The sequence below is a fragment of the Ochotona princeps genome, chromosome 1, assembly GCF_030435755.1.
Source record: "Ochotona princeps isolate mOchPri1 chromosome 1, mOchPri1.hap1, whole genome shotgun sequence".
NCBI classification, from domain to species: domain Eukaryota; kingdom Metazoa; phylum Chordata; class Mammalia; order Lagomorpha; family Ochotonidae; genus Ochotona; species Ochotona princeps.
The window spans coordinates 90,539,422-90,557,091 of NC_080832.1; the positions used below are offsets into that span (position 1 = coordinate 90,539,422).

General features: G+C 37.8%; 1 protein-coding gene across 1 annotated transcript in view; it reads left to right on the forward strand.

Annotated features, from left to right (window-relative positions):
* LOC131481299 (protein eyes shut homolog) overlaps positions 1-17,670 on the forward strand; it is a 1,058,324-nt gene that overhangs the window by 785,909 nt on the left and 254,745 nt on the right. Inside the window, exon 21 of the mRNA XM_058669692.1 lies at positions 1,036-1,189. Within this exon, the coding sequence (XP_058525675.1) occupies positions 1,036-1,189 (154 nt within the window). The remainder of the gene's footprint in view (positions 1-1,035; positions 1,190-17,670) is intronic.

A 17,670-nucleotide genomic window follows, 5' to 3' on the forward strand; every position in this document is an offset into this window, starting at 1 on the left:
CATGCTGGGCCCTGAATTATAAATGTTAATGAAATACTATAAAAACAGTAAAATGCATGAACTCAAACACAGTATTGAACAAAAAGAATATATAGCACTATTCTACTAAAACTTAAGCAAAGTTGAATATCAATCTTGAGTCTCAGAACAGTAGTTCATTTCTGTAGGGGAAATAAGGGAGTAATGACTGAAAAGACTTCTGACAATGCTGCTGATGCCTGTTTCTTAGGCTGTGTTTGCTAAGTGACTTCACTTTGTGACAACTCACTGAGCGGTGTGTTTATCATCTGTGTGATACGTATGAGCTGTACTTCAATTAATAAAGAAATTTATGCTTTTATAGGAAGAGATTGCTAAATTTTTTGTAAGGTGAACAAATATGAATAAAACTATTCAAGAATTTGGGAATAAAGAAAGATCCTGCTTTTAATTATTTTTAGAATATATTAGTATGGGTATGTAGATAATTAGGTGATTGAAAATTACCTCAAAGTTGAGTGGAGATTAAGATTAGAGAGGAGTACTTCTCTTTTTTAATTTCTCTGTTATTTTAGCTTTTGTGAAAAACATACTACTCTGTAGTTAAAATACAATTTTGATAATTGAGAAATAATAGAATTTGCACATTAGGTTTAATATCAATAATGATTGAAGTTATTTACCATATGTGCCAACATTTTCAACTTAGAAGTTTATTTAGTCATCACACTGGCTCTAAGAGCTACTTTTTATCCCATTGTAACATATGAGGGAAGAGATTAAATGCTAAAGTACACCTATTTACTAGCAAAGTCAGAAGTTAAATTCATGTCAAATGAATGCTGTTAAGCCATGCCATTGTCAGCTTATGGGAAATAATAAGTATTTTAATATGGTAATTGTGTCATTGAGTAATTACCTACTAACATGCTCTCCATCCCACTGAATCATAATTCAGAGAGATTTGAGAGCAAAGATTAAGTTTGTAGAATGAATGATGCTATTGAATAAAATATAAACCTCTGTTAATTATTAATATATCATTTGTTCTTAAAGGTACTGAGAGTAATTTTGGGAAACTGTTTCTTCATTTGTTCCTTGTGGAAGGAAGACCTACAGTTCAATATGGATGTGGAAGCTCTCAAAATATCTTGACTATTTCTGCTAATTACACCATTAACAAAAATACATTCATCCCTATCATGATACGGTAAGTACTCCATAATAGTCCTTTGAATTGTAGTATATTTTACGTTTGTGTGTGTGTGTAAAACAGTCAAAAATTGAAGGAAAAAAATTGAAAATCATTTTCTAGTCACTTTTCATAACTCATAAATAAACTGCAAATTTATCTGAAGCATAATTTTATACCCTCCTATAACACGCAATGCATGATGAATAAATCCATCTGAACATCAGTGGGGTGCACAGGAAATTCAGACCTGGTTTGTTCAGTGAGCTACTGCATAAAAGAAAAACAGTTGTTAAGAATTGAGGCCATGAGAGGGTCACAGACTCTCCACAGAAAAAGAAAAGCTAGTATAAAATGAAAAGTAATTTAGTATTAAATGTAAATGCCTTTCTGGAAAATACAATTTTTTAAAAGATTAATTTTTTATTACAAAGTCAGATATACAGAGGAGGAGAGACAGAGAGAAAGATCTTCCATCTGATGATTCACTCGTGAAGCTAGAGCTGAAACGATCTGAAACCAGGAGGTCAGAGCCTCTTCCAGGTCTCACATGTGAGTGCAGGGTCCCAAGGCTTTGGGCCGTCCTCTACTGCTTTCCCGGGCCACAAGCAGGGAGCTGGATGGGAAGTGGGGCTGCCAGGATTAGTATCATCACTCATATGGGATCCCAGCAAGGCGAAGACTTTAACTGCTAGACTACTATGCTGGGCCCAAGCATCTAAATTTTTGAAAAGAGCTTAAATTACTTTTTCATTCAGCAGTAGGAAATCAGAAAGGAGAAGCAGCTAAGATAACATCCTAAGGTTATCACCAAGCAAAATTTATATGCAGCAGTCAAGAATTTAAAATTCTTCCTCATTCTGGCTATCTAGTGATAATGGCTTTCAAGGTTACTACCAGTCATGAAAAAATACAACTTTGTAGCTGACTTTATATGTAAGATGACAATTGTATAAGCTCATGTGATCAGCAGGAATCTTGACTAGCTACGAAGGTTAAATAAATCAAATAAACTTTCTCAGGGTCTGCATCAATCTGAAAATGAAATCTAACAAATTGACACCTGTATGAAAATGCAAGCTCCTTACCGTCAGGGATGGTTATCTCACTCATTTTTACCACAGTTAGCAAGGCATCTGTTGAACGCACTCAGTAAATGCCTGAACAGATGACAAAACGAAGGTGTCTGAGCTAGACAGTTCAGTTGGCTATAAGATGAAAGCAATGAAATTACTCTAAGGTAATGACATTTTTATTCATAAATTAAGTATTCCTTTTTGGAACACTGAGCTCTGTGCAGACTAAATGAATGCATGGACTCAACTCATTTTTAACCACCCCTCTTGCGACTATTTGTCATTGACCGCAAACCAGAGCAAGATGAAATTTTGAAAATTTTGAAGGTTTTGTATAAGATATTTGTATTGATAAAGTCATCTTTATATATAATATAATTTTATATAAGCAGTAACACACTCAATATGTGAAGGGATTTCTATTTTTGGTCAAATTTTCTTAGATTGTCTTCTGTATCTTTCCATAATGATGGCTTAATTTGACAATAGAGAAACCAATAAAATTGTTGAGTAGCCCCACATTGAAGTCACCATGATCTGAATAAACCTAAGAGGTCAACTGACAACAGAGAAAGTGCCATTGCCTAGCTCACTCCTCCAGTGCCTGCAAGGGCTCTGGAGAAGGCTGGGGGTCAAAGCTGAGAGCTAAGAATCCAAGGTAGATCTCCTATAGGTGGCATGGACCCTATTGCTGAAGCCATTATCATTGCCTCTTGGCATCTGCATTATCAGGAATATGGAGTCACAAACTGAATCCAGGGATAGAAAAAAGAGGTAATATTGAAGAGTTTTTTTTTTTCAATATTTTTTAATTGAAAGAGCCAGATATACAGGGAGAAAGCAATACAGAGAAAAAGATCTTCCATCTGCTGGTTCACTCCACAAGTGGCTGCAGTAGCTGGAGCTGAGTGGTTCAGAGCCAGGAACCAGGAGCCTGCTCCAGGTCTCTCACACACGTGCAGGGTCCCTAGGCTTGGGCCATTCTCTACTACTTTCCTAGGTCACAAGCAGGGATCTGTATGTGAGGCGGAGCACCCCAGACAGGAATCGGAACCCATAAAGGATCCTAGTTCATGCAAAGCCAGGATTTAGCCACTGAGCCATAACACCAGTCCAAGATTCAGGCTCTTAGGTGACATCTTAACTGCTATGCCAAACATTCTCTTTTGTTCTTATAATTCTGTGCTTAATTTTGTTTATTCACTTAATAAATGATGCTTACTCTATTTTTAACACATAAAATCCTAATTCTTACAGTGTAAGGAAGGAAAGTGACAATATCTCTACTGAGGGGTTGATTAAAATATGAGATGCTTTACAAGCAAAAGAGATGATGTAGGAAGGGCAAATCTCTGAGTACCCTAGACTTTGCTAGAGAGACCATGAACATTTTTTGAAAAATGAGTTTAGCTGAACACAGTAAAACAAAGAAGCACATTAGGGAGCTGAACACAGTAAAACAAAGAGGCACATGAGGGATCATGTGATCTAGGTTAAAGAAGGTATGTAAAAAATCTCTTTAGTGGAAGAAAACAACAGCATACTCAGAACCCAACAGACCAGTGTGTACAGAACAGAGAAGCAGAAGATACTGACAGACCAAGTTTGAAAGGCTGACAATTGGAAAATATTTGATCTTGTAACTAGAACAAGGAATGGTTTGCAGGGGACACTGGGGGACAGTCAGATGATAATTAGATTTCCAGGATAAACAAGAAGTTACTATGGAGGTACTTAGTGAACAGAAGGAGCAGGGTTAACAAATGCTCTGAGTATGTTGCCTATCCACGCGAGTCTATGACCTGAAGGCTCATTGAAGGAGCCCGAATTTGAAGAAATTGAAGTAAGCATAAACAGCACTTTTCAGAAGTTTCATTATAAACATATACAAAGAAGTAAGGATAACTTAAAGGGAGATGAGGAATGAAGGGAAAAGTGTAAGATTAAAGTGAATTGAACGTACTTAATTGCTTAACATCGCTGGTTGAACAAAGATGATAGAGGAAAAAAAATATAAAATCCTGAAACTTAATAAGATACAGTAAGATACAATGTGAATGCAGTAAGATACGATAAACATGAGAGAAGATTCCTTCTTCTGGGAAGAGAAATTGAGGCTTTTGTCTGGTTTCTGTCCCTCAATATAGATGCACCTTGATTTGTGACCAACTTTGTTTATTCCTGTATGTCCAATCATTTACATCTTATTCTCTAATTCATATGATCCACGCTTATATCTGTACCGTTATTTGGAAAAAATAGTTATACATGTCTTTTTGTCCAATCTTTCCAGCTATCTCAGTTCCCAACTACCTGAATGTTGCTATTTTAACCAGCATGGTTAACAAGCATCTGAGTTAGTCATATGAAGGGATTTCTTTACTATTTGAGAAGTCTTTGAGAATATAATAATATCCATGACAGCTAAGAACTTATTTTACTCAAAAATTAAAGGGAGCTCACAAAGGTAAGATTTACAGGCTGCCTTCTTTTATTATTTTGTGATTAGCCCCATAATTTTTATTTTGTTATTAGCCAGTATTTCCTGCTACAGAATTCACATTATAACTGTGGAATAGAAGTCAGAAGTAGAACAAACCTGAATAAGCCACTTGTGGTGATTGAGGTCAATTCAGTATCAAGATAGACGTTCTTCTTAAATGAAATGGATCAGAGATCACAGTTCTGCAGATACATTGTAATTCATACTCATGCACAGTTTGTCTTTCATTTCAACAAATTCTGAAAGGGATCACATAGAGAGAGATATTGAGTTTTTTAAGGGTTATTCTCTTTTGGGGAAGTTCAGAAAAATTATTTTACTATATATATACTTTCTGAAGTTTAAATTTTTCTGGCACTTTTAGTGTCTGTCCTACACAAAATCTGACTCTTTATCTAATATTTTCTTTTAAAAGTCCTGTGACCATTCCTCTAGAAAGTTTACAGTGTGGTCTTCACATTTTAAAACCATGTTCCCTATTTCACCTTCCTAAGACAATACCTTCCCATACTTAAGACAAAAATTTCTTCTAAAATTTATCCAGAGGTGAAAAGTTATTAGTATGTATTGAAGGCACACCCTAATAACATATTTTGACTGATAAACTGTAAGGTAGCCAAAACAGGATGTGGCCACAAGCTTCACTACTTCCAGAACCACATATTCCAATTGAACACGTTCAAGTTAGCAGGTCAATATAAGATCAACTCTACAACTGTTGAAGCAGTTCTAGTGTTGAGAAGCAAAAACACTTTTTAATATTTGCTAAATGGCAAGCATAGATCAGATAAAAATTTTTGCAAGCATTTTTGTCATCTTATCTTTTGAATTTGGTCTAGACAACAAAAACTGTTATGGAGTTTTTTAGTGAACTGATTTTTTTTGTTTGTTTTTTTCTTTAATATTCATTTATTCATTAATTACATTGCATTACATGACACATAGGTACTGGGATTCCCCCCCACTTCACCCCAAACCCTTCCCCCATCATGAATTCCTTCACCTTGATGCATAACCACAGCTCAAGTTCCGTTGAGATTCCCTAATTAAAAGTTTACACCATACAGAGTCCAGCATCCCACTTGTCCAGTTCAAGTTCAACGGCCTCTTAGGGAGGCCCTCTCAGGTTTGTAGGCAGAGCCAGCAGAGCGTCACCTCAATCAATTAGAAGCTCCAACACATCATCAGCAACAGTCCAGGTATGATGAGGCTGGTGCAGAGTCCACTGATTGACATAGTCAGTCTTAGGGTTTCCCCTTGTCCAGTTTTCCGCTGCAAGCATAAAGCTGAGGTGGTTGATTCATCTACTCCATTTTCCATCTTTTTTTGATTAATGCTTTGATTCCTCCATTTTGTTCAGGGGAATCCCCCTAAAAAAAACTTTGAGGCATTCCCAGTCCAGGCTCCTACATGTACTACTAGTAAGCACAGTGCCCGCCACCGTCCATCACTCCAATCAGCTGATGGTTTTAACCCCTGGGTTGGTTCTCTTCTGAGCCCCGACCTCTATTGGAACCAATGAGTGTCGCAGCTCTCCCCGGCTCTGCCCATCACACTCTCGTCCCTCACCTAAACCAGTGGGAGGAGTGCTGGTCGGGTATTGCATTCCCTACTAGCACAGGCCATAGTGAACTGATTTTTATGCCTCCTGTTGATCTTTCCAATTCTTAAATAAAAACTTCTTACGTGTGTGTATGTAAATATACACACATTTACATATGTACATACAAATGTAGATGTAGATATATCAAATCAGTTAATTTGTATTCATTTTAATTAGTACATTTACTTCAAATATAGAGAATCAGGATAAATGAAAATAGAAGGCAAGAATTGCTTTAAGCACTTACCAATGTATGCTAAGGAATTATCTGGTTTTTATTCATCCTTTCTTATTGATGATAGGTTTCTCCACTTGTCAGAAGGGACTACTGTGAAGTTTGAAATATTCTTGTGTTCTGGCAGAGCATACAGGAAAATGAACTTTAATCCTTAAAAATCTCTTTCTGTAATTCTAAATTATGTGTAGTCTATCATTTCAAAGACAAGATTTTGACTGTTATATAAGAATTAATAAATAGCAAATGAAAACATACAGGAAAATTGAGTGTTTAGGAATTTGGGCAGGAAAGTAATCATTGATGGGCTCAGGGAACACTTTGCCACAAAGGCAGAAAAATAAAGGAAGTTAACATGGTAGAATAATAGAATTCATGAGGAAACATCAAGGGATTATTTTTTCATTAAGTGAAATAGTGGTGATTTTAATAGTATAGATTTATATTTCATGTATTTTCCAACACATTTCTATAGACCTCCTAGCTCTCCCTAATTGGGACCTATCACTATGGTAAAAAGTATTGGATTACTGTCTTAAAACAACTCCAGGAAAGAGATCTTACTGTGAAAACTCTCTTTGTTGTAGGCCTTAATCCTTGACAACATATTTATCTTAATTAAGTTCTTTAGAATAATTATTGCCTTGTGGAATCAAAACACAGGCCATTCTACTTATATTTTAATGCAATTGCTGTAACTTTCTTAAAAGAAAATCCGCCAGCTTCCTTCTCAACAAGTTGTTCATGACTTCACCAATATGCTCAATAAAAAGCAGATACAAATTGAGAATAGTTGTTTTATAATAGCATTTACAAACTCTTTTCCACTTAACACAATTAAAATTAATGTAAGACTTTTCAAAAGACTAAATGTTTTTAATTGAAAAGTGTTTCTATAGGTAATACAGGTAAGCACTGGGACTGAGCCAAAAGTGCACTCAGTAAATACAGAACCGTGATTTTTAATATTTCATCAGATAATATATACTAATGTCATCATGATATTTGGAAAGGAAGATTTTATGGTATTTAGTACAGTATTCTATCCTAGGTCATCTTAGTACTTGTTAACTTTTAATAGCTTGACATAATTTTAATTGCCAATATAATCAGAACTCTGAAGCTTACCTTCAAAGACAAAATTAAACAGATTACAAAAGGAGATTCTGTGCCTCGTGTGGTATCCTAGTGGCTAAAGTCCTTGGTTTACATGTGCCTGGATCCCATATGGGCACTAGCTCATATCCTGGCAGCCCTGCTTCTCTTACAATTCCTTGCTTGTGGCCTGGAAAAGCAACCAAGGGTGTCCCAAGGTCTTGGGACCCTGTACCCACATAGGAGACCCAGAAGAAGCTCCTGGCTTCAGACTGGCATAGCTCCAGCCATTGAGGCCATTTGGAGAGTGAACCAGCTGATGGAAGAGCTTTCTCTCTGTCTCTGCTCCTCTCTGTAGATTCACTGTAAAACACAAGTTCTTTCTGCCTCATGATGACATAGTATCCACAGTTCCCATTACAATTCTCTGATTAACCTAAGAAAGCTGCTATATATAGACAACTATGTAAAGAATACAGAAATTTTCAGTCATATATGGTGGTATGGTATGAGAATACCCATATCGGGTATTCCCCTCACCCAAATGAATAAATAGCAAAGATGCTTTGTCCTCTTTGCAGTATTGGAAATGACAGTGTGCCCCTCCACTGGGATCAGGTAGAACAGCAAGTATCCATTAAAATGGTTACATTTTGTGATGGCTAATGAAGCCAGGGCATTTGGAATTCACTTGTAAATGTACAAAACAGGCAGGCAAAATTGTCTCCATGATAGTAGAGGAAAGAGCTATTAACAAGATTGTAATGTTTTGAGTCAATCCTACACATCAAGGTTTTATTTATTTATGGGAATATACTGAAAAAAAGTGTATATGTGTAAAAGTAATATCATTCTAGTCATTTATTCATGTCCATTAACAATTATGTAATAAAAATGATACACACTTATATGATAGACCATGTGATATAATTTTGCTCAATCTCATTTAGTCTTCACAGTATCTTTAAAAGGCAGTACTTTTTGATATGTGTTTCAAAGAAAAGGAAACTGGGATTAAAACATGAAGTTTTCTAAAGTCCTGTAGCAAATAAGTAGTTGAAACACAGTTCCTGCCTGGACCATTTCATTCAACATCCCTTACATGTAACAATGCTACACAGGTCATTACTGTCTGAGTTTTCTTTTTGAAATATTCCCCTTCTTCCATCACTCATCGTTTCAATACCAAAATAGTGCCTTGTCGTGAAGTTCTCCTGTCATTTCCTTTCCTCTACATATTCTGCTGTTCTAATATCTCACAAGCATGGGCTGACCAAGCCATTAAACACACAGACCTACTGTCCGAAGCACTTGTAATAGATGATGAAATAGTTCATCCTTGAAATATTTTTTCCTGCTCAATTGTATGCCATATCTGCTGCTAATCCACCTCTAATAGAAGCAAGCCTACATTGATTCAATGGATACTCACCCTCCTTACTCTCAACTCCCAAGATGTTCATGTCTTATAAAGTCTGTTGGTCATTGTTGATAAGACTTATAACAAGTGTTTTGAATTCTATACCCCGCATTTTCTCGACATATTTGTGAATTAAGTCAGGTTGGCAAAGGGTTTTGCTCCTTTGCAGGGGAGTTTTCAGTAATATTCATTGTGGCTTCATCTCTTCTTTTACTTTTGGTCATTGTACTTCTGGTGACCAAAGTCTTCTCCTTAAGGCAAGTCTCTAAGCTGTGTCACCCACAGGTCTACAATTTGATTTTATTTATTGTGGTTGGTAACGCCTCTTTGTTTGCAGTCAGTTGTGCCACTCCCTCCAGCAAGTTCCAGGTCTGGGTTCTTCACTTGATCTTAGCCAAAAGGCCAAGAAGCGATAGGTCTGGGTTCTTATGTTAGACTTCTACCATGGTCTCCTTAGCCCCAACCCCTAGCTCATCAATCTCCACTTCCTGTGATACCATGCTGAGGCTGCGCCACTATCTGTACAACCTTTCTCCCACTTCCGGTTCTAACAGTTCCCAGGATTAAGGAGACACCAGTAGTCCTATATAACTATGTTGTTGGTGGTGCTGATCTTGCCGGAACTTGTTGGCCATTAGATTTGGAGGCAACATGGACCTCTTTTGACCTGTACGATGCCAAAGTTGGTATTATTGTGGGAGCTTTGCAACTCACTGAGCTCAGTGAGTTCACTCCCACTCAGTGCATGTGCAGCACACTGTTGTCCCTGCAGTCTTAAAGCCTTTGCCACATTGTACACAAAGGCACCTGATGTGCCACTACTAGAGTTTTTGATCTGCCTCCCATCAGGTCTGAGGGCTACTTGGACTTAGCTTGGGTGGAACCTGTAGGATGCCATGTTGTTGCAATTCTTTGGATTGTTACTTTTCATTTAAGGGGATGTACAGTGACTGTGTAATGGAGACTATCCTATCCAGGTGTGAGGATACAATGCAGTATGCATCTCTACTTCCAGACCAAGGATGGAGACCCAATGAAACTGTTTACTGTATCTTGACAATAGGATGCTGGTCTCTCTGCCATTGTCCATGTCCACAATGATGGACATATGACTGTTTATGAAGAACTATACTATAGTAATAATATGGGGGAGCTCAGTAGGTGGGGGAAAGGAACTGGAAAGGGAGTGGGGGAAATCCCGGAGTCCGTGGAACTGTATCATAAAATGATAATAATAAGAATAAGAAGAAGTAAAATTTTAAAAACTCTCAGTTGTTCTTATGTGTACCCCATAATCTTATCTTCAAAACCAAGCACATGTAGTACAAAGCTCTCTTTGTTACTCTCAAATTACTATTAGAAGGCTAGAAACTAGTATTTAATAAAGGCATGTGATACACAGAATAAACAAGGATATAATTATAAGAAAAATAATTATGTAAACTTCATCCTGAAGCTAATGCTAACTAAGAGAGATCAGTTAGTATGGTAAAAATGCTGTGAATATTTAGCTTTTTTAGAGAGATTGCTGGGTTTGGAATATACAAATGAGCACATGAAAATTGTTTATTCAAAAAATTTAAAAACTGATCTAAACCTAATGGAAGCTGCCTCTCCCTCCATCTGCCTTGCTCTTCCTCTCCCTCCCTCTCCTTTTTCTTTCTTCCTCCTCCCCGCTCCCTTTTCCCTTACTACCTCCCTCTCCTCCCACTTCCTCTCTCTCCCCTCCCCACCTCAATTTCCCTTTCTGTATACTCTCTCCCTCTCACACTCCTTCTCCTCTTCACTCTCAAATGCAACAATAATTAGAAGCAAAATTTGAGAGGGATAGATTCAATCATTTTTATCCAGGTTACAAAATAACATACAACAACTTAGACATTTTTTACAGATTTATTTATTTTTTATTTGAAAGGGATATTTTAGAGAGAAGCAAGACAGAGAGGTCTTCTACCTGCTGATTCACTCTCCAAATGGCTGCAATGGCCAGAGATGAGCAGATCTGAAACCTGGAGCCAAGGGTCTCTTTCCAGGTATTCTGTTGTGGGTGCAGGGTTCCAAAGACCATCCTCCAGTGTTTGCCCAAGTCATAAACAGATAGCTGTATCACACATGGGTCAACTGAGACGTAAACTGGCACCCATATGGGATGCTGACACGGTGGGGCAGAGTGCTAGCATGCTGTACTACCACAGTATCTCAGAGATGTTTATGAGTTATCACATACTGCTGTACTAACTGAAAAGCAAAAAGCTTAATGTGTTTGCTATTATGAAAAGTATATAGCATACTATTAGTTAAAACTCATTGGTTTGGGAAGAGTAGGGTTTTGTTTTCATCCTTGAAAATTGCAAAAGTCACTTATATTCTATCATAGACATAGTTTTGTAATACAAAAAGGAAGAAAAACCACCATATTCATATTTCTATTCTAATATGAAGATGATTGTCATACAAAAAGTAAGGTTCTGTGTCTTCTAGCTATGTATTACATCTCTAATCAACAGTTTTATTACAAAGGATTTGGGTTATTCAGGTCACAGAACATGGCAGAATATGGATTGCAGTAATATTTAAAATATTTTAAGAATTTTTTTTTGGAAAGTCAGATTTACAGAAGAAAAAAAGAAGAAAGATCTTCCATTCACTGGTTCACTCCCCAGCCAGAACTGAACTGATCAAAGCCAGGAGCCAGCAGCCAGGAGCTTGTTCCAGATATGCCACTTGGGTTCAGAATCCCAAGGCTTTGGGCCATCCTGTACTGCTTTCCTAGCCCACAAGTATGGAGCTGGAAAGGAAATAGAGCAGCTAGGATACAAACCAGCACCCACATGGGATCCTAGCACATGCAGGACAAGGACTTTAGCCACCAGGCTACCATTCCAAGCTCGGTAATATTTCTTTTCTTTTTTTCTGGTAATATTTCTATGTGAGAGAATTTTTGCTTTAGCATCTTACATGTGACTTTTCGGGTATATTCCTAATTGTCTAAAATGTGTTAACAGAAGGATTTATTTCTAGATTCAAAAATATGCAGAGTGATATTTTTATTATATATAATTATTCAGTTTTGCTCTACTGAGATAGGGTATTTATTTCCTAAATATGCCGTAGTGATCCAAAATGCTTGATTAAGTGTCCTCACAAAATAGTTATTTTTCAGTTTTATTCTTCATGATACAGTTTCATAGCCTCAGGAATTTTCCCTTCCTCACTCCTCACTCTTCCCCCCTATATTGTTACAATAGTATAGTCCTTCAGCAACAGCCAAAAGTCCATCATTCTGTTATTCAAGTGTATTGTGACATTGCTGGTAAAGATAATAATACTGGAACACTTAATTGTGAAACATGAAAGTTTCACAATTTCATCAATAATGCTCGAGTTCAGTCCCTTCAGTACTAGAGTGGGTTAAAAGCCATTCCTGAGAGAAAAGGGATCTTGCTTGGGCCTCATTATTTATTTGCTTGTTTTTATAGGGGTCATACTGATAGCATTTTCCCCTCTTTCTGTAACCCATGTTTCACTTCCTATTTCAACCAGAGAAAGCAGCCATCAGTCATTTGTTCATGATACCAGACTCATGAAACCCTTTAGTGTTGTCTTTGGAAAGATTCAAGAAGTTCAAATCAAACGACTGCTCTTTCCTAAATGTGACCTGAACTGCTTCTTTTTGTGAGAACAATCATGCTCTTCTCCCTGGTCATTTTTTTTTTAAAGATTTATTTTTATTGCAAAGTCAGATATACAAAGAGCAGGAGAGACACAGAGGAAGATCTTCCATCCAATGATTGACTCCCCAAGTGACCGCAACAGCCAGAGTTGCACCAATCCGAAGCCAGGAGCCAGGAACTTCCTCCTGGTCTCCCATGTGGGTGCAGGGTCTCAAGGCATTGGGCCGTCCTTGACTGTCTTCCCAGGCCACAAGCAGGGAGCTGGAAGGGAAGCGGGGCCGCCAGAATTAGAACCAGCGCCCTTATAGGATCTTGGTGCATTCAAGGTGAGGACTTTAGCTGCTAGGCCATGCTGCCAGGCCCTCTAATGATACATGTTAAAAGTGAGATTATAATACATACAAAAAATAATGAACTAGCTATTCTCAATTTTCAGATTATTTAGATTTCATTTTAGTCAACCAAACATCTACATCTTTTTCATATAAACTGGCCAAGTTTTCCCATTCTCATAATGTGTAAGCATTCACAGGAGATTTGACACATTGAGATTCTCAATCATTCACAATTTGTGGTTAGTTTTTTTACATCAGATGCAATTCTCTCAAAACTCCCAGCAGCACACAGCATGCAAAAGAAGTGGGAGTTTTCAGAGATGCAGTGACTGATTTTATAACTTGTGACACTGCCCTCATCAGTGTTCCATGGTAGAAGAAAGTACTAAGAAAATGAATAACAAGAGGGCCGGATCAGAGCAAAATGCAGCATGGATTTTTGAGATAATAACAGAAAAAAGAACTTTTTGTCTCCACTTAAATGTTTCAGTGTATATGACTCAGGAACTATGTAATATTCTCTTACTCGTGTAAAATGAGGGTGAAATTTGGATCATTGTGAAATTGTAAACTAATAAACAAATATGTAGTTAGTAATTGTGAGGAGCATTCTTTGTGAGAACACAGAGATAATGTAGGAGAGGTTTGTTTATAACGGGAGAACTTCAAACAGGGAATGATGAGGGATGAATGGAAAAAGGGGAGACTGAAGAATGAAAAGATTACGTGGATGTGGATATATAAAGGAATATGAATTGGGATATCAATACACATAGAAATCTAAGAGGAATTCCAGGTGAGTAGTAATCACCATGGTAATATGTTTTTAACAGTGTCACCAAATCTGAGAAGCACTGTTGACATCTTTCGCTTTAATATGCTGTCAGAATCTCAAAATTTCTAAACTCTAGTCAATGGGCCAGGGTACTTGAAAGTGCTGCGAAAATTAAAAGAGGGAGGGTCAAGGAAAGAGTTTAACGCTGCATGGGAAAGTACTGAAGCCCATTGGTCATGCTCAGGTTCATTTTGAACATCTCTTCAGAGATCCATCTGCCTGTTCTACTGGGGGATTGCCAACTGGATCTTGCAGCTCTTACGGTAGGAGTAGAACCCTCACCTGGCCGCAAAGGAAAAGGCTCTTTTATAACGTCATTTCTATCTTCAGGTAAAGGGGGATATCCCTCTCAATGGGACTATGTTAGCCAGGTGCCTTCTAATCTCTCGGCCAATTGCTCATCAAACTTTTCCTGAATATGTGATTACAATATATCTGGAAGGTCTCAGATTAGGTTAGTACAGTTGCATCCAGATATATCTCATTGGCGTCTTGTAGTTTTTAATGTAGTGGTTAAAACACTGTCAATGACACCCACATCCAATATAGGAAAGCCTGTGAATGAGTCCTGGTTTGAGTCTCAATCTAGCTTCATGCTGATGTGCATGCTGGAAGGCCGCAGGTGATTGGATCTCTGCGGCTTGCGTGAGATCGCATCTTGATTTCCTCATTCCTGATTCCACTGGGTACAGACTGTGTCTTATGTGTTCTTGAGATGTGAATCAGCATGGAAATTGTCCTTCTCCCCCTGCTCTTTCATATTCTCTTTCTCTCTCTTTCTCTCTCTCTCAAAAATGAAATAAATTTTAGAAAAATCTATTCACTAGTCAGTGATAAGCATGCTTGCTAGTATGTTACTGATAAACTGCATTCACTTCTGCAACTTTGTTATAATGCATGAAGAAGTAGAGGGATATGTATTTAATACAGAAAATATAGTTAACAGGAGAAGCCAGGTGAGTGTGTGACTTTCACACTGAAATTCTTTGAACTCTTTTTGGGTTGCTTAAAACATTCAGCAATGAAATTTTGAAGCAGAACAACTATTCTTGCATATTTGGACGTAAAACTATGCAAGGTTTTATAAGATGCAGTAGAGGAGTGAGAGCATTCCAAGTGGAAGAACCTGAGTAATAAAACACACAGAGGCTGGAACTGAATAGCAGAACATAAACAGCTGAAGCTGGTGGGTATTAGGAATACTATGGACACACTCAACCAGCCAAGCTAGGGAGGGCACATTATGAAGAATGGGAAAAGATATGATCCTTTTCTTAAATTGATAGTGTTTGGAATCAGCAAGGAGGAGATGCAGTCCAGATTTATAAGCAGAATGTTTGTAGAATCATATAAAAATGAACATGTGGCTGGCCTTGTGGCTAAGTGGGTTAAGCTGCCTTGTGTGACATGACATGCCAAATCAAAGTGGGAATTTGAGTCCCTAGATGTTCCAGTTCTAACCCAGCTTCCTGATTATGTGTCTAAGAAGGGAGAAAAGGATGGCCTAAATACTTGAGTCCCTGGCATCTGTGCAGGAAAAACTTGCAGTCATTCGGGGAGTTAATAGCATGTGAAAAATCTCTGTCTCTCCATCTCTTTACCACACTTTCTTTCAAATTTTAAAAAGTCTCTGAATAAATAAAAGCATACAAATTGATATATAACATCAACAATGCTTCAGATCCCCATTTATTCTTTGTTAAAGATTTATTTATTTTTATTACAAAGTCAGATATACAGAGAGGAAGATCTTCCATCCGATGATTCACTCCCCAAGTGAGCACAACGGCCGGTGCTGCGCCGATCCAAAGCCAGGAACCAGGAACCTCTTCCAGGTCTCCCATGCAGGTGCAGGGTCCCAATGTATTGGGCCGTCCTCGACTGCTTTCCCAGGCCACAAGCAGGGAGCTGGATGGGAAGTGGAGCTGCCGGGATTAGAACCGGTGCCCATGTGGGATCCCAGGGCGTTCAAGGCGAGGACTTGAGCTGCTAGGCCACGCGGCTGGGCCCAGATCCCCATTTACTCTTAACTGTGATGATAGAAAACAATTAGATGAGAAATATTTAAGCTCATATTTACTACTGTGATGTGTACCTAGAGTCAAGTCCCTTTCAGATTCCCTTTCCCAGGACAGAGTGTTCTATATTCCCAGCTTTTCCTGTGCCAGCTGACGTCATAGCAGAGCCCACCTTGGCAAAGCACAGTCCTTTTTTTCCATCTTTTGTGAGCCCTCCCTCCCCCCACAGCACAGAGAAGTGCAGAACTAGATTCACAGGGCAAACAATGGAATGTGTCAGAAATGTATGGGATAGTGCAAAAGATGAGACAAATTGTCACTAACTGTGTTTAGAGGGCACAGAAACCAGAACCACATCACTCTTCCAGGACAAATTTCAACACTTGACTCCACCATTTGAAACTCAGAATCAGAGGAGAATCCTTTTGGGAAGACCAGCTGGCTCTGCAGCTTAGGACTTAGGAAAAGCAATGTTGCTGCTCGAGACTGTTGAGCAGAAACATGTCATTTCTCAGATGGAATCTTCTGAGACACAAATGAAAAGAAGTATTAGCATTATGTGCTGCAAGGGCTTGTTCAAGGGCAAACTGCAGTAAAAATGATAAAAGAGAATTCATGTAGTATTTACTTTGTGATAAAGGCTTTTCTTAGCATTTTACAAATTGTAAGCCACTAATCCTGTACACAAGTCTTTGAAATCCATGTAATTAAAATTGCAGTTCATGTTTTTAAATGTGAATAAACAGGACCTGGGACAGTTCTCATTCACTAGCTACCTTCTACCTTCCTGCTGAAATCGTCAATGCTCATCAAATCAGTTGTAGAAAGCATCTGTTTGAAAGCTTGAACTTATCCATGCATTTTCCACCTTTTAAACATTTTATTTCTTCATTTTAATAATTATACATTGTCTTTTATTATTTTTTCATATTTCCCATGTTAGTGTTGTGTAGATACAGGGATCCCTCCCTTCTCCATTGCTTGCGTTCCTCCCTATTTTACCCTCCTGCCTTTTCCCCCAATATTATCAAATGTTATAGTCCTTTAAAGGCAGTTACAAGTTTAACTTTCTGCCATTTAAGTGTTTCATAGCATTGTAGTTATAGAAAAAGGTAGAAAATCTAGTATCATATTGTACAGGTGTATTAGCTATTTCATTGGAGCCCTGCTTTTATTCAGGAGTAGAGATGCCTACTGAAGCATTTTTTTTACTTTCCATTATGCTAGTATTCATTATACATCTCATCTATGAAAATATACATATATTCTCGGTTACCTGTATATCTATTTGTTTTCTGTTTTAATTAAAGGTTCACTTGTATCAGAGAGAACATGTGATATTTATCCTTTTGGAACAGTATAATTTCATTGATTTATTTCAACTCTGGTTGGGACAACTTTGTTGCAAATGTTAGAATTCCATTCCTTTTATGACTGTGTAGTACTCCATAGAGTAGATTATGACAGCTTCTTTATCCATTCCTCTTTTAATGAGCATCTGGGTTCTTTTCGTGTTTTCACTATTGTGGATTGTGCTGACATAAATATAGAGTTGCAGGTCACTTTCTCATATGCAGATTTCACTTTATCTGGATATACCTCCAAAAGTGGGAAAGCTAGGTCATAAGGCAGATCCATTTTCAGTTGTCTAAACACACTCCACACTGACTTTCATGTTGCTGCAGTAGTCTACACTCCCATCAAC